Source organism: Falco rusticolus, chromosome Z (genome assembly GCF_015220075.1).
Source record: "Falco rusticolus isolate bFalRus1 chromosome Z, bFalRus1.pri, whole genome shotgun sequence".
NCBI classification, from domain to species: domain Eukaryota; kingdom Metazoa; phylum Chordata; class Aves; order Falconiformes; family Falconidae; genus Falco; species Falco rusticolus.
Window position 1 is genome coordinate 56,086,545 of NC_051210.1, and position 16,789 is coordinate 56,103,333.

The 16,789-nt window shown below is 38.9% G+C and overlaps 1 protein-coding gene across 1 annotated transcript in view; it reads right to left on the bottom strand.

The window, feature by feature from the left end:
• Positions 1-16,789, bottom strand: part of DOCK8 (dedicator of cytokinesis 8) — an 89,313-nt gene that overhangs the window by 32,119 nt on the left and 40,405 nt on the right. The window contains exons 15-22 of the mRNA XM_037372637.1: positions 9,794-9,911; positions 8,060-8,130; positions 7,245-7,383; positions 5,693-5,794; positions 4,805-4,900; positions 3,408-3,642; positions 2,317-2,481; positions 1,377-1,552 (exon numbers count right to left, since the gene is read on the bottom strand). Coding sequence (XP_037228534.1) covers positions 1,377-1,552; positions 2,317-2,481; positions 3,408-3,642; positions 4,805-4,900; positions 5,693-5,794; positions 7,245-7,383; positions 8,060-8,130; positions 9,794-9,911 — 1,102 coding nt within the window. The remainder of the gene's footprint in view (positions 1-1,376; positions 1,553-2,316; positions 2,482-3,407; positions 3,643-4,804; positions 4,901-5,692; positions 5,795-7,244; positions 7,384-8,059; positions 8,131-9,793; positions 9,912-16,789) is intronic.

Sequence of the window (16,789 nt, forward strand, 5' to 3'; positions counted from 1 at the left end):
TCAATGTGATGAAGCTGTAATATCAAACATTTTAATTTTGTATTCATTTGGAAAAAAAATATGCCTTGAGCTATGTTTTTTTAGGACACAGTACATTACAGTAAAATTCCTAAAGCTATTAAGTGCAAATCTACATTATTAAAAGTTGCTACTGATGAATATGTATGCCCACGTTAAAAAAATCAAATAGATTGGCAAAGCCTATGCATCTGACTAGTTCCGGCTTAATTTGTTGAAGAAAAGCACCCATTCACTTCAACTGGTGAGGCGTGTTCTCTTCAATGGAGAAAAGACTCAAAATGTTTCTGAAAATAACCTGCTTGAGGTGCAGAATTTTACATATGTAACACTCAAAGAAAAGGGAAGGGGGATATGGTTCAGAGCTCAGCAGACATGCTGCTGTGGAGCTCTGCCAGGGCTGCAGCTAGGAGCAGGCTCCTTGCACAGGGGAGATAGCCTGGTTTTGTCAGAGGCACAGCTTCCCAGCTCCTGCTGAATGGGGAACCCTAGATTTTGGTTTCCCCAGACAGCTGAGCACAGCCATCCTCATAAAGCTCTGAGATGATCCTGGGATGCTGTAGACCAGCAGGCACCAGCTGCTGGTCAGGGAAGCGAAACCCTGCTTCTGGGCTGTTGTTGTCCTTTCTATCCTGCAAGCTTTTCATGGCATATGTAGTTGTGGATGAGAAGGACAGAGGAAGTTTGTGTTTCACTCTGTGGTTGAATTAAATATTTGGAAAGACCCAGTTACAAAATACATACATGGCACCTGTACTATAAACAATATAAAATCATGGGGCTGCTGCCAATTTATATGAATTGCCTGCTTTTTTAACAGGAAACTATTTAGCACCATACAGGCTCCGTGATAAAAACAAAGAAAAGAAGAAAAGAAAGAGTTAAAAGAAGCAAGAACAAATTATCATTGCATTTTAGGAAAACTATTTCCCTTCTGCGTACTTACTTTTTCACCCCTCTCAGAAAGTGAATCTGTTCCCACTGTAATCAATAGTAGTCTTGTCTCACACTGACTCTGTGCAACCTGGACCAGCCCACATCACCAGATGTGAACAGAAGCTAAATGCCAGGAAGAACAGGAGAGTGAGGCATGTCAAAAAACCAAATCCCTCAGTGGAGTACCTAAGCCCCAAGCAAGAGACAGAGTTCTTAACCTCTTGCTCTCTTCACTGATAAAAGACATCAGAATTTAGCAATGGGATTTGATGTGTGCCTATGCCAAATCAGATAAACAGCAAATGCTTCTGGTGACACATACAATGCATTTAAAAGATGCAAATCCAACCTTTAAAGAACAAATCTAGATTATTAGGTTTTGGCCCATGTAATTCTCCAGATGTTTGGCTTTGTTCTCTTACCTTCGATGACATCATATTTCTGACCTCTTCATCAGCAGCATTTTGTGTAACAGTGATGTCAGGATTGCTGCAGCTTATCACTCGGCTTTGCAGGAGTTTACTCCCAACAGACATTGCAGAAGTGCGTCCAAATGTGTAATAACGAGACTCTGTCAAAATGGCACTGCTGCCTGCACCTGCCCATAGGGAGATGTTTAAACTAAGACTAAAGGACAGATACATGAGACAAACATGAGATTCAAGCTAGCTTTTCTCAGTGCTGTTATAGCATCAGTGTTTTGAATAGCATAAAGCCACTGACAATCTTGCCAACTGCTTCATTAACAAATTACATAGGCATTTCTCCTAGTTTCATCTGGGATAGAGTTAATTTTCTTCTCAGTAGCTGGTACAGTGCTGTGTTTTGATTTGGTATGAGAATAATGTTGATAATGCACTGATATTTTAGTTGTTGCTAAGTAGTGATTATTCTAAATGAAGGACTTTTCAGTTTCTCAAGTCCTGCCAGCAAGAAGGCTGGAGGGGTACACGAAATTGGGAAGGAGGACAGCCAGGACAACAGACCTGACCTAGAAAAAAGGATATTCCATACCACAGAATGTCATGGTCAGTATGTCAAGGTGGGGAAAGAAGAAGGAAGGGTGGGACGTTTGGAGTGGTGGCATTTGTCTTCCCAAGTAACCGTTACGTGTGATGGAGCCCGGCTTTCCTGGGGATGGCTGAGCACCTGCCTGCCCATGGGAAGTGGTGAGTGAATTCCTTCGTTTGCTTTACTTGCGCGCACGGCTTTTGCTTTAAGTCTGTAAATTATATGCAGGCTTGAGAAGTTGTTTTTGCTATTTTATAGGCCAGTTCCCTATGCCCTCCTCTCAGAAGCACCATGCTGAATAGCATGTATCAAGAAAAAAGAATACTTTTGCATACCTTGCACCAGTATTACCTGGTTTAACTACTTCTCTTTGAGGGTCTGGCAGACGAAACACATAGTAGACATAAGATGCCAGAAGGCAGTTCCTCCCATGCTGGTCTTTGCTCAGGTCTTTGCTGTTGTGGAGACTGTTCACTATTGCAACCACAGATTCAAAGGCAAACTGTGAGAAGTTGGCTGTCAAACAAAGGCAAGAATTAGCCTCAGCACTGAAGGAGCATTCTTTGTACTAACAACAACAAATCCTACATGCTTTAACTCAGTCTGAAACAAACGCAGAACTCTAGAAAGCAATTGCTATACCCGATGAGACTCGAGGTTGACATAAATGAATTACCACTCTTCAGTAGACCCACTGACTTTCGACCTAATTGCTGCTACTCCATCACTTTGTGCTACATTAAAAGCAGACCATAACTGTTAATTACCATTTCTAGCAGGCTCATGCATTTCCTATAAAATACCTACTCTAAAAACTAAGACTCATTATTCTCCAACTGACAGACAAATAGAAGTTACCAGGCTTTTCCACAAATATTATAGCAGATGACAAGTGTTGATTACCAAAATGATACAGGAAATAAACTACACCACTGTCTCCAAGTGTGCCTTCCCTCTAGAGTTAACATACGTGATGGGCAACTGGCAGCCTCAGTAACAGAAAAATCTGTGTGCATTAATGTACCCACTCTGTCTTTGTGCTCACTCCGTCCTGTCTGGAGATATTTGGGCAGTGCAGTCAGCAATGTCAGCTGTAGGATGAATGATTTTGCTCGTGTTGTCCTTGCAAGACAACTGAATTCCAAACAAAGGTAAACCACAGCACACTTTCTGCCCATTGTTTCCAGATAAGTAAACTACTACAATTAAATACACCTCTCAAACAGGATCTGAGAGTCTCATATGTAGGGGGAAAAGGAGAGAAGGCAGGAACTCAATTAAACCTGATTAAATTGTGCAATGAAACTGTGTCTTGAGAAGCACAACGCTTTCTGAAGTGGACCACCCCAAATAGTAAATCTGAGCAATCATTTCCCTCCCCGCCCCCTCCCCATTTCTAGGTTGCTTGCACTACTACTCCAAGGCTATGCACCAGTAAATACCTGTCTGGCCAGCTATGACCATGGGCTGTATAGCCAGCTGGAACAGTTTATCTAGTACCAAATGTAAAAACAAGACAAGAGGTTCAAGACGTGAAGAATTCAAACAAATAATGCTGAGTTTCAATTCATGTTCCAGTGTAGCCTCTGTAATTTTTTGGTCCATCAGTCGAATGGGGAATGTCACTTGACTTTCTAGAGAATGGCACAGAGTGAAGAACTTCTCCAGGTGATTGTCCTGCAAATAGAGTGCACTCACAGGTAATAAAGTTGATGTAGTTCAGTCTCCTGCTAGCTAAATAAAGCCTGATTGTCCCACCTGATGGTATGAGAGAAAACATTTTAACCCTTCTGGCTTGCAATGGTGGTTAGCCCTAGAGACCAATTCGTAAAGCAGCTGTCACTATCTCTTGTTTGCTCCTTTTCACCTGGCTCAGACTCAGATCTGGTTCGATCAGAGTTACAGCAGAAAAGTAAAAGCCCTCACTAAAGTGATTGCTTCATTTCATAAAAATGCTGTTCCCTTCTCTGATAAGCTGTCATGTCATAGGTCTATAGTCCCTCTGTCACCCACACCTAAGTTCCAGCTACATGTAAGATATGTGCCTTATGAGTATGCCCTACTTGTATTTAAAAAGCATGCTGCAATGGGGTGATGCATCTGCTTCAGACACAGGGCCTCCAGTTGTTAGGACATAGCTACCAGGCTTAACCAGAACGAGATGATGGGTATGAGACACTGTAAATCAGCAGAAACAAAATAAAGCTGCTCTGAGATGATGGGTATGAGACACTTTAAATCAGCAGAAACAAAACAAAGCTGCTCTCCCTCAAACCAGTATTCCAATAAGATGGGCACAGGTCCGATTTCCTATCACATTTTAATGATCAGAATCACAGAGTTCTCATTTAGCACTAAGCTTGTGTCCCCACACCACACGGCGTTGACAGCCGAGCAGCCTAAAGCGTTCTGGCAATACAATATCCTGCCCCTAGAGGCAAGGACTTGCTATGTCTCTGCAGACAACACATTGCCTGAACTAGCCTTGCAGAACAGCATCCTCTATAGAAGTTGCAGACTGCAGAAACTGCCACTCTGCCCTGCCGGTATCTCTCAAACACAGCCTAAGCAGACCGTTGCTGAACGGAGAGGACAGCAGGCTCCTTATTGCTTGATGCAGCTTGCTGTAGACAGTGCTCATTTATTCACTTGTACCAATAGATTTCCTTTCACCAAAGGTTCATTCACTGAGGATATCAGGTTATTTTCATAGCTGTTAGCTGGTTTTAAACCTCTGTGGACTTGAATATTTCCATTTCATAAACCTCCTAAGTCAGCCTGGATATCTGCATTCTCTCTGAAATGAAAGTACAGCTGTGTGTTGCTTCTGATGCATTACCTGAGTGTGAACAGATGAAACAGCTTGCACTTCAACATTAAAAACACCCTTGTGTCCTTCAACCCACTTAACAGGTGGTGTCTGAGATGGAACTTTCTGTAATGGAAGAGAAATATGGTAATCATTATCTTCCTTTTAATGACAAAACAGAAAGTGTTTACAGATGGGTCTATAGGGTATTCATGCCATTCACTTCATTGTAGATATCCAAATTCAGTGCCATACAAAGGACACAACTAGGCATCTTCTTGTTCTCACAGACTAAATGGAGAGAAGTTGAAGCATCAAAACAGGGAAATTTGGAGCACCTCAGCTGGATGCCTAGCACAGACAGTGCAAATATACATTTTTTGACAGGATATTTTTAAGGTTAGAAGTTCCCAGTTGAAGCACTGCCAAAGGCAATCCATGGTGATCTGGCACAGTTTTAACCCTCCTGACAGTTTCCTGTTTGCTGTATTTATGCAGAGGGCACAGTCTCTGCTCCAGTAGCAGCATGCACCTGATTCCATTTCTCCTCCTTCTCCCACACAACCACCAAAAAAAAAAAAAAAAAAAAAAAAAAAAAAAGAGCAAATCATCCTATGGAAGAAAGCAAATTATTGGCTTGACACACTCCAAACAAATATATCCCTGATTAGACAATTTACAAGGATGTGCTTGGATAACTAACTTTTAAACTCACACAATATAACAAGAAAAGATACTAGTAACACCAGTGACAACAATAACAACAACAATAAAAACTTTTTTCTCTAGAGCTTTCCCCTTCTAAAGTACAAAAAAGAGGCATTGTCTACAAGCAGACAGCAACGTTAAGTTTGTAAAACACTTACGCTGGCTTTCTACGTTAGGAAAATACTATCTTTTCATAATTTTCTTTGTTACCTCAGGAGAGTGGATTGAATAGTGGAAAGGCAGCTTATCCAATGCAACAGGAAGACAATAATGTCCAGTTTGAAGACGATCATTTAATAGAATTGGCAGCCACTGAAACAAATGAACAGAAAACACAGCAATATTCATGACTACATATGAAGAGGGCTATTCATCTTGTTTGTAATGTACACAACGAAACAACAAATGAAATATTCACCCCAGCTTCTCTGCTCTAACCCATTCAACACTAATTTATTTGCATTTGAAATTCACTGATAGCTACTGTAGAAAAATGTACAAAACTGTTTTACAATCCATCCCATTTGAAGAAAACAAACACAGAGCTTTTCACATATGACATATTTTTCTAATAAATAATACTACCAGGAGGATTTAATAGAATTCATGGTTTTATTCAAAAAAATGATGTATCTTGAACAGACTGATCCTTGGCTTTGAAGCAAATCAACAGAGTTAAAGTTTTCCTAAGGATAAATTGAACATCTTGGTTGTGGTGACCATGAAGATCAAGGCCAGAATGACTCATCATAGCTCTGTACTGATATTTGGACACACATACATTTTCTCCTATCCAAATCTAAAAAAGGCTGTGCATTTAAGTATCACAGAGCAGAAATGTTTTGTATTTAAATGAACAGAAGCTTAAAAATTAAGTCCTCACCCATGTCAAGTTTTGCTCCTGAAGTACAAACTAATTTACTTCTTACTGATTCAATTGACATTGGTGGGACTGTATCTGTCTATGAAAGAAAGCCCATTTGAAAGGATTCTCAGTACTGAGATAAAAACAAAATGTAAACTTCATAGCAGGAACACATGGAAAGCACTTGTCTGGCTCCATAGCTCAATTGCTGACCATAGCTCTAGGACATTTTCAGATCTGCGGTATTATCATCATCTATGCTTTCCTCTTATTTTAAAATTTCTCCAGTTAAAAATACTGATTGATAAAGAAAAAGATCAAAAAGGCTATACTACAGTATGTATTTCTTAAGCTAAAACATGCTAGGCTCAACTTGAAGATAATGAATGCAAGATAATTACATTTTACCTTCAAGATTCTTTGTTTTTTAATTTTGATGTGGGTAAAAGACGCTTTAAAACATCAATTATATGCCATATAAAACTTAATTGAAAACATTATATTAGTTGTTAGCTCATGTATGTACATGTTAGATAACAGTAAATAGTTATAATTGCATATGTATTAGGGTTTTTTTTGCAATAAATAGAATCTATCAGAATTAAGCGATATGCTATACAGCATTGCTGTTGCAAGTATTTAGGTGCATACTTTCAGTTGCATCAGATGAATTAGCTTCAAAGACACTTAACTGTAAAATTATAGGATGAGGATGTAACATAGCATCTAGTTTCTATGAATTAACATTAACAAAACCTTCTACTGGTTTTGATGTATTACTATAACCAGAAGTGGAATATATGACAAAATTCTTGACAAGCAACACATATGTTTGCATGGGATGTAGATACACATATGTATATACACACACACAATTACACATCACATGGAACTTACTGAATACCCAAGGAGGGTTTCCACAGATGCTCCTTGCTTTGGCTGGCAGCTGATGTGATAGAATGTGAACAATAGATGGTGTTTCTCTGTGAGTTTTGCTGGCAGCTTAATTTTCACTTCTTCATAAAAGTCAGGAGACCTGTTTAAAAAAATGCCAAGCACATTTCCAATCTAAGGATGAGGCTGAGCAAAAGGCAGATTTGTCAGTAGGCTTTTAGATGCTATGGTTATAAAAACTGTATAAATCCTGAAGCCTTAGAGCTAAGTTAAACAAAGTACATATATATACAGCTATATTTATGAACCATCTACAGCTTTGAATAGGAAAAGCATAGATGGTGTCAACTTGGTGTCAACTGGAGTATTTCAGCTTTCACATATCTCTGTACTTTCAAAAACATTCAATCTTAATTTTGGGTTCCAGCATATTTATTGTGTAAATCCTAAATCCCGAGTCCATATTCATGAGAATGAGAATGTCCCTTCAGCTGTTCTGTATTTGTCAATTCAGTGAAGTAAATGCTGTTACAAAGTTGTGGTGCTGCTTCCTGCTCCTGCCTCTTAATCTTCAGGTCAGGAATATGCTCAACTAACCTCTGAAAAGCTCCAAACAAGAAAAGCAATGGTCACTCACTCAATGGTCACTTATGCAAATGCATGTAGCAATCCAAATTGGATATGACAAATCCACATAAAATATAAAAGTTTAAAATGGATTAGTACCAGCATTCCTTGATGAACTATGTAGGCTAAGAAATATATAAAGAGGTAATGACTAATACTTCTCAAGTCATACAGATAGTAGCAATACTTACTTATTATGATATGTGACAGCTGTGTATATTTCTTGCACAAATTCTGGACCTGAAGATTTCCCAAAAATTACCTACATTAAGAACAAAAGAAAAAAACAGCAGTCAAGTCTAAAGCATTTAAATGTTATCTTGTATTAATTTTAAGGTAGTATCTGAAGGCTGAAAATGACTCTTGAATTTTATCTTAGCACGTTGACACAAGTATCTTATTACCAAGCACCTTCCCCCCACACCAGGGTAAATTACCAGGAAAACAGAGCAGAGGTCATTTCTGGAGCCACTGACTACCTCACATCACATTGTTCAGCCATGCACTAAGAAGTTAGGGATTGCAGGAATAAAGTTACAGTAAGCTTCTTACACATTGAACATTGCCTTTAATTAAATGATAAAAAAGTAAAAGTATTTTTAGAAGTTTGTTTTTCAGTTGTAGCCTGCCCATTTAGGGTGAGATCCATCTCACCTTGCCTTAGAGGTCCAAAGTTCCTTTATAATCAATGCAGGCATTTTTGGTGCTTGATTTGCTTCCCTCATTTCAGACAGAGCCTCATGGTAATGCCCTGGAATGCACTAACTTTAAAGGGAGCCCTGGGAGGTGAGCTTAGGCAAGGATGTCTGTACAGCACAAGTCTGTATGTATTGAGATGAAGTGCTCCCACAGTGGAGAGGGATCCTAGATGAACTGTGCCTGTCCTAAGCATTTCTCAAAACCTGTTTGTAATATGGGCAGAGTTTAAGGAAACCAATAATGCAGTATTGTGTAAAAGATGGTGTTACATTCACAAGGCACAGCTCCAGTTCTGGAAGAAGCGTGGCTTGGGAAAACACTGTGCTGATGCTTTGATTTCAATTCCAGAGGTCCTGTGGAGTAAGGCTGCAAAGTATGCACTGTGCTGCGTCAGCATGCTGGTAACAGCTGGTCAGGTGTCAGTCCTGGCTCCAACATATTGTTGGATTAAAGTTCCTCAATGTGATATTTCCACTCATTTCTTCTGCTTTTAACCACAAAATCACACAAGATTTTATCCTAATGTCATCGTCAAATAGCCAAATACACCGTCTGAAAATTTCCCAAAAAATTCAGGCTGAAGCAGCTGTCTGATTTAGAACACTTCAAACTGAACACCTGAAGCTTGGTAAAGCTGAAGAGAGGATCTTACAATGAGACATATTGAATACCATGAACATGGGCAGTGCTGCCTGTTCTGCTAGTAGTGCACATGTATGCCCTAACACGCATAATTCAGACACGAACACTACCTACACTGCATGATTGTGCATCTGTTCAGATTCAGGCAATGAAGATCCCAACTTCTGCTTCCCAGTGTTACACCTAAGTATTTGAGTAAACATAGTGCATACAGAAGAGTTACACTGGAAGACAGACTACATAACGCTTAAGAAGTCTCTAAAGCTCTGTGGATTTTACCATTAGAGTTTCTATTACAGCCTTGATGTAATACAACATCACACTTCTGAAAATAAGGTAGGAAGACTTAGATAATAGTAATATGCTCTGTTCCACTCAAGTGACAAGTATTTTCTGTTGTAAGTAAGGACTGCAGCCCTACTTTCTGATGGGAATGACAGGCTTCACCAGCTCTCTGATGTTAGGGTTCCTAAGGCTCCACTAGAAACTGTGGTGATCAGAAGGAAACAGTGAGTTATCTCTTCAGATATCCCTCAGGAATGCACATAAGCAAAAGTCTGCTAAGAAATTTCAAAATTTATTACTGGCATTGCACAGGATGGGTCTTCGCCACACATAAACTGGATCTTGATGGTAATGTTTCTTGCAGAAGCTGGTCGGTTAGCAAAATTCAGCCTCTGAGGGTAAACATAGAGGAGATTTCTGGAAAAAAGAAAAGAATGAATGAAACGGGTAAATGAAATTAAGTGCACAAACTAGCATTTTGCTGATTAGTCTCTCTGTCCTTCAAGTCCACCTGGGTAGTAAAAGCTTTGCCAAAACTTCATTTCAAAAGTTCACAAGGAAAAGATAAGTTTATGCTGCAAGACATAGAACATCTTATGTTTAAGGCTTCTCGACCGTAAGCTATCTTTGAGAAGGCATACTTCCTGGCTCTGTTGGTTTTGTGTTTGGAAATACACAGTTCCCAGTTACAAATGAATTAATATCTTTGCTTGATGTAATGAAAAGGAGGAATCTCTCAGGAAAGCAGCTTCCTTCTCAGCTGTGAAGAATCAGATTTTCAAAGGGGTAAGGAATCACTCAGAGGTGACAAAAACAAGTGAACCAGCAAATAAAACCAACAACTGAAGTTCATACATTCCTAGCTTATAGCAACAAAATGGCATATATTTATAGATTATTCAAATAAAAAAGCAGTATCAATGAACCTGAATAAATACAAACAAGAAATTTTGAATGTAATTCCAGAAATGGACATTTTTTAGTAATGAATATGATTAATGCTTTAAAATACAGCATACTTTGCTGTTTACTAGCTTCTGTACATGGACAGATCACTACATTTAAAAAGCACCTTTAATTTCTGTGGGGAATTTAACCTCATAGATGGTCTTCTAAGTTCAAAACCCAACAATTCTGGTAGAAGAGTCAAACATTAATAGAAAGCTTTTTCTCCAGTCTATGGCAAGTCTGAGATATCACCTAGGCCTGAATTACACATGCTCTGGCATCACAACTATGTCTATTTAATGTCTCATTTTCCCGGTATGACAAACGATTCTCACTGCTTGTCCTCTGAGTGTAAGGTATAAGGCTAGTGTTGGTGGCAGCATGCTGGCTTCCAATGAGAAACAACAAGAACTACACGTGGGCTTCCATGCCTTTTTTGGTCTGTGACAGTCAGAAGCTACACAGAAAATGTTGCTGTCCTTATCACAGATATCTCCTCAGCACCATTGTCAGCTGAAAATGTGGAGCAGCTCTGGAGAGCATTGTCATTAAGTCAGACAGTCCATCCTCCAAGACCTGGAAAGCTGTGGTAGATTCTCCTTATTGTCAGGTGTCACAATAAGACAATACTCTTCAACTACGCAGTCCAAGCTACTTTGATAACCAATACATGCTACATAGGCCATGGCATGCCTTAGTAAATGAACTAGCATGTAACTTGCCTTTTCCTTTGTTCAGAACAGTACTCCTGCCTGCCACACTAATGCACTTTTTTCCTACCCTTCTTAAATGCAATTTCTGCTCTGCCAAATTCTCTCCAAGATGATATTAGGAAAAGCTAAGTGAAAGAGAGAAATGTATTGGTAACCTCCACTGAATTATGTCTGGGGGAATGACATATTAAATGAATGATATTATCAATATTAAATCTGCCAGAGGTGAAGAAATACATGTAGGGGAGGCTGCATAATCCAGTCATTGCTTCATTAATCTGAAGCCCAGCAGAAGATGTCACAAATCCATATAATGTCCCTGAGCACTGGATTTTACATTTAGATGTGACTTGAGATGAAAAGATATGTAAAATCACAGAGAGCTCTCTGCTGACTACACAACCAAGGAAGCATTATTCCAACAGGTACTATACCAAAGAGCTGAAGCTTGTGCCATTTATGCTCAAGCAGTTTTAGGGATCTTGCTTACATGTGTATTAAACCCATCAGCATCGAGGAAGAACAGGCAAACGCTGCGTCTGGATATCCTGCAGAGATGGAAGAGTTGACTGATTTTTTAAAGCAGGAAGGTGGAGAGATGATCTAAAGACATTCCTTCACACAGGCATGAATTGTAGATCCATTGCTGACCACTGTGTGAGTGCTACTGCCTATCAGTACCCATACCATTCAAAAGACTGAGAGGGAAACAAAGACAAGGAGCATTTCCATATGGCAGTTATCAGGGCTTTCAGGGCAGCACATACTGGACAGCTAGCATGCTCATAAGGATGTGGTGAGCTCCAGGAGGCATTGTGCCTCCCTTGAGGCTCTGTGCTGAGCAGAAACAAAGAACATGCCACAGCAATTACTTTTGGTCAGTGTGATGAAACTTCTGCCCTCACTCCCCTTCCAGAAAATGCAGGGCTCTACCTCCAGGTATAGTCAGATATACTCACAAAAAGCAAAAGAGCTATTCAGGAGTCAGTATGGGTCTATAGAAGCCATGGCAGAGCACCCAATTTCACTGAGATCAGAATCCCACAGGACAGCAGAGTCCTGGATGAGTCATGGATTCATACAGCTTCTGTGGGTTTGAGGCTTACCCAGAAGAGGGACAGTAAGATAAGAGGCTATTTCAGAATCAGTTACTTGCTGGGAAAACTAAGGGTTTGCCTAGCCTGACACAAGACAGCATGTAGCAATTCTCATTCAAGTTTGCTGACCTTCCTACACTGTCATGGAATTTAGCAGTGGCGATGTGATCACTTTCTATGGCCAAAGCGATGTAAACCTATCTTCTGCCAAAATGAAATGTAGGCAGTTTCAAGTCTGTGACCCTTCTCATTGAATATTTCTGTTTGTAATTATTGGTTGTGCATATGTGTGACATAATAAAATCCTTCTTGCAAAATTACACGTGTGAGGTGTCAACAAGTACATCTCAAACTTCTGATGAATATTAGGCATGTCTGGCAGAACCTTCCGATGTCTCTGTTCTTGATGCTTTGCAGTCCTCTACCAAACTAAACCCACTGTTCCACTGATAATACTCTCGCTTCCCCTGCTGCTTCCAGTATTATTAAATCCTGAGTGGCAGTGTTATTAGAGTGGATAAAATGAGTGGATATCCACCAGGTGTCAACTATTGCAATGTCAAGACACTGTAATAACAAGATGCTAGGTCACACATAAGGGATTGCTCAGTTGCTCAAATGAAGTATGAGAAGCTGAAAAAAGGAAGATAGTAACTATATTATAGAGCTGTGTTTTATACATCCATTTGCCATCCCAGGACCTGTGATTCCTCCAGCTGTACAAATAGAGGTAATCCCAATAATCAAAGAGTGAAATTTCTGACATACCAGGATTTTACACGTAACAGTGAACCTATTTGAAATATGACAATACAGCTGAGAATTGTGGTGAGATAATTTTGTCCTGGTATTTTTAACTAATAAATGACACAATGAAGGAGTACTAGTAAATACAGTAGGATATCATATCTTCCCAAAATACTGGTAACATGTCCCCCTGAAGTTACATGTGTTAGATAATGGGAGGCAATACTTCATATTTACCAGCATCTTGTTGGCATGGACTTTATGCAGTTCTAAAATTTCCATTGAAAATGCTTAAAAATCTTAGTGAATGATACAGGATTCAGCAGCATGGAAGATCTACGCAGCTAGAAGTCAACAGGTGGAACTTGAATTGTTTTAATTAAGCCACCTACTACCTCAAGTAATCCAGCACTATTAACAATTCTTGGATGAAGTTACTAGAGTGCTTTCACTCCAGTGAAAAGCAGACAAAGTGTCCTGAAGTTAGCCAAAAGATCTGCAGGCTTAGAAAGCAATGTTTTGGTTCTAAGAGTCCTGGTTGGGAGCTCATTACAAAAGAGCAATACTCAGCAACTTACTACCTAAACAGGGGCAGTATCAGTGATCAGAGGATCTTCATTTTCCTTAAGACGTTAATGGAAGGTGAAAGCATAAGCCACTGCCTGCTGAAGTGAGGCTGCAGCAAAACCGAATTAGTGAAGAAGATGATTTCATTCAAAACCATCTGGAAAGGTAGGCCCTTTACACTATTTATGTCTTTTGTGTTCTCAGTTACAGCTTCTTTCTTGAGGGGAAGGTGAGAGCATTCGGTGCTGCACTGACTGCTAATGATAACAATTAATGAGCAGTCCAGTTTTTCTGGGAAGCCATTGTGCTAGATAACGAAGTGCTTTCATCCCTACATCCTAGAAGACAAGCAATAGTGATACCTAATACAAGACAGGGAAAAAGAAGTGGGAAAAAATGGCCTGAAGTTTGGGGAATTAAGCCACAACAAAAATGTCCAGCAATGTTTGAACATAGTGTATAAACATGACTCTAAACTTTCTCACATTCCTGCATAGCAGGTATCTTGCTGTGGACGTGAATGTGCAGTTGGAGAATATAAGATACAATCAATAAGCCAAGACTTTTCAGAAAGTCAGTGGTAGAACTGGAACTGGATTTAAGAACGGCCATTCAGTCCTACATTACTTACGCTTTACAAAGTTGCTTGAATTGAATTACCTACATGTTAATTTTAATCTTTAATTCCTACAGGTCTCTGGAAGACTCAGTTTACTTCTTGAGAGAGAAAAGAGCATTAGCTTACTTGGTATACATTATACACTATTTGCATTTGATTTTTGTTGTTTTAAAAGTTTTCCTTAACAAGATTTTCTTGCTGATAGTGCTCTTTTGTTTTGTTTTGTAGACCAAAGAACAAGTTAGTACCGAAGCCGAAGAACAATGGCATCAAAAATACAAAATTAGATTTGTTTGGAAGGCAAAACACAATATTTATCAGTATATGACATATTTTAAATAGTATTAAAGTGCTCAGCAAAATGTGAAAGCAGATATTGTACTAATGACTTCTGTACAGAGAGCTAGCAGCTATTAAAGACACCAATTTGTCAAGACTTTTTTCAAATGCTGTTGTTGCATTTTGAATTGCACTTGCTTAAAAGTCTGCTGAAAATAGTTTTCAACAATCTAATTTATGTTGACAAATCACTAATAACCCAAATATTTTGAAGAACCCAACCCCCACCCCCACCCAGTTAAACCACTTGCATTTTATTATTTTTTTAAAGAATAATTACCATTTCATTAAAGTCTTTGGTTTTGTCTGGAAGTTTAGACAAGTCTGCATTTTATTCAGTCTCTGCTCAGTGACTACACAGAGATCATCATGCCACAGTGACATGTTTTCCTTTCTGCCTGTATTACATAATTAATGAAGTGTGTTATGAGCAGTCAGGTGTAACACCTCATCTGATAGCACTGCAACAAACAAGCTGCCTATGGGACAGGGTATGCACTCCCAGAATCCTATTTGTGAAGTTTTGGTTTTCATGGTTTCTGTTTTGTTATGCAGTATTTGACAGTCATTTTTGTCTGAGTAAAAAGTAAAGAAAAACTACGAAATATTCTATGAAACTTCCTACTGCTGAGATAGTATAGTAGATGGCCAGGAAATGTTATAGAGCTTGGAAAAGAGCAGGCAGTTGTTTGCGTTGGGATAAAATCATGTGTACTTAGGAGCAGAATAAATCAGGATACACACATCTCTGTCTGAAACTGTAGTAGCTCGCTTAAGCTGCTTCCTTCACCTGCGCATGACAGTGCAATACTAATCTCCATTTTGTTTACTTTAAAAAATAAATTAGAAGTGCTAGCATCAATGACTATGCATGAAACTAGAGCATTGGCCCTGTAGAAGATGCACAGGGCTACTGTGCTCTCTCCAGATCCTGTGGCAAGAGGCAGAAAGGAGTAGATAATGCTGTGATGGCACTACCAGGAATAACAGACCATTGTACAACAATAGCTTTTTTTTTGCTCAAAACTAGTCAAGGATGCAGCAGAATGATTACCACTAAAGCAGAAAGCCTCCAGTTCACACTGCAGACTACAGCAAGTATGAGCATAGTGCCCAGTGGTTTGCAATTAAATGAAACAAAACAGCAAAGGAAAGGTTTGTGTCCCCCCACCCCACTTCCAAAAATCCCCTATGTGTTAGGTACTTTCCCTATCAAAGACAGGACTTCCTGTGCCTGGTTAAGCTGAGTTACGGCTGAATCGATGAGACAAATCCCTCTTTCTCAGTACCAACATTTCATAGTGGCAGTAAGCAGCATAATTTTCATTTCTATTTAATGAGAAAATAAAATGATAAACAAACTTTAAATTTTATGATTTTTCCCATTAAAAAGAGAAGGGTATTGAAAGAAATAGATCTTGGAATGTTTTGACATTTTCAGGGAACTATTTTTATTAAAGAAATCTAGGTACACAACAAAAAGAAGTGCTCAATTTCACAGTGCACAAAGAAAGTGGGCTGGCTGATCTCTCTGGCATAAATCAGAAATAGCATTATTTAAAATAATGACATTACACCAGTATAAAAACTGGCAAGAGCTAAGTTCAAAGACTATAACAGAGGATTCTGCTTCTCCTATCACAAAGGAAAAAGCTATTGTTAGAGGGGGAAAAAGACTTCTTTCTGTCTGAAATATCTTACATTGGCAAAAAAACCCACTCAAAACCAAACCTCAAATAAAGAAAATTTTTGGATACCTTTTAAATATTTAGGGGATAATCTGAAACTAGATGTTTCATTAGTATTTGTCTGGACTTGTATAGAAGTATTACTATGCCAGTAAGGTCTTACCAGCCTGTATTTTTAAAAGTTTTCATTTATTTGTTATTCAAGCACATTTACATACGTAACCCTCTCCTACACCATGGTAACATTAATAGAAAACAGGCAATTATTTTATCCATTTTCATTCTTTTAATTTCTAAATCTATAGCACTGGTGAGAAAAAATGATGGTTTGCAGACTTACAATCAAAAATTAGGGAACATCAAATCACATGAAACACACTAGCAGGCTATGACACTCAGTTATGACTAAATGCTAGCAATTTGTTTAAGACAGGATGGTTCTACTCTTCAAATTAGAGGAAAGGGAATAAAATCACATGAAACAATGTCTGGCTCTATTCAAATTCAGTTACTTTGCATAGGTTAGTTCAATCTTAGGCTCAAAACAGTATTCACCATGCAGAGAACTAAGCAAGGA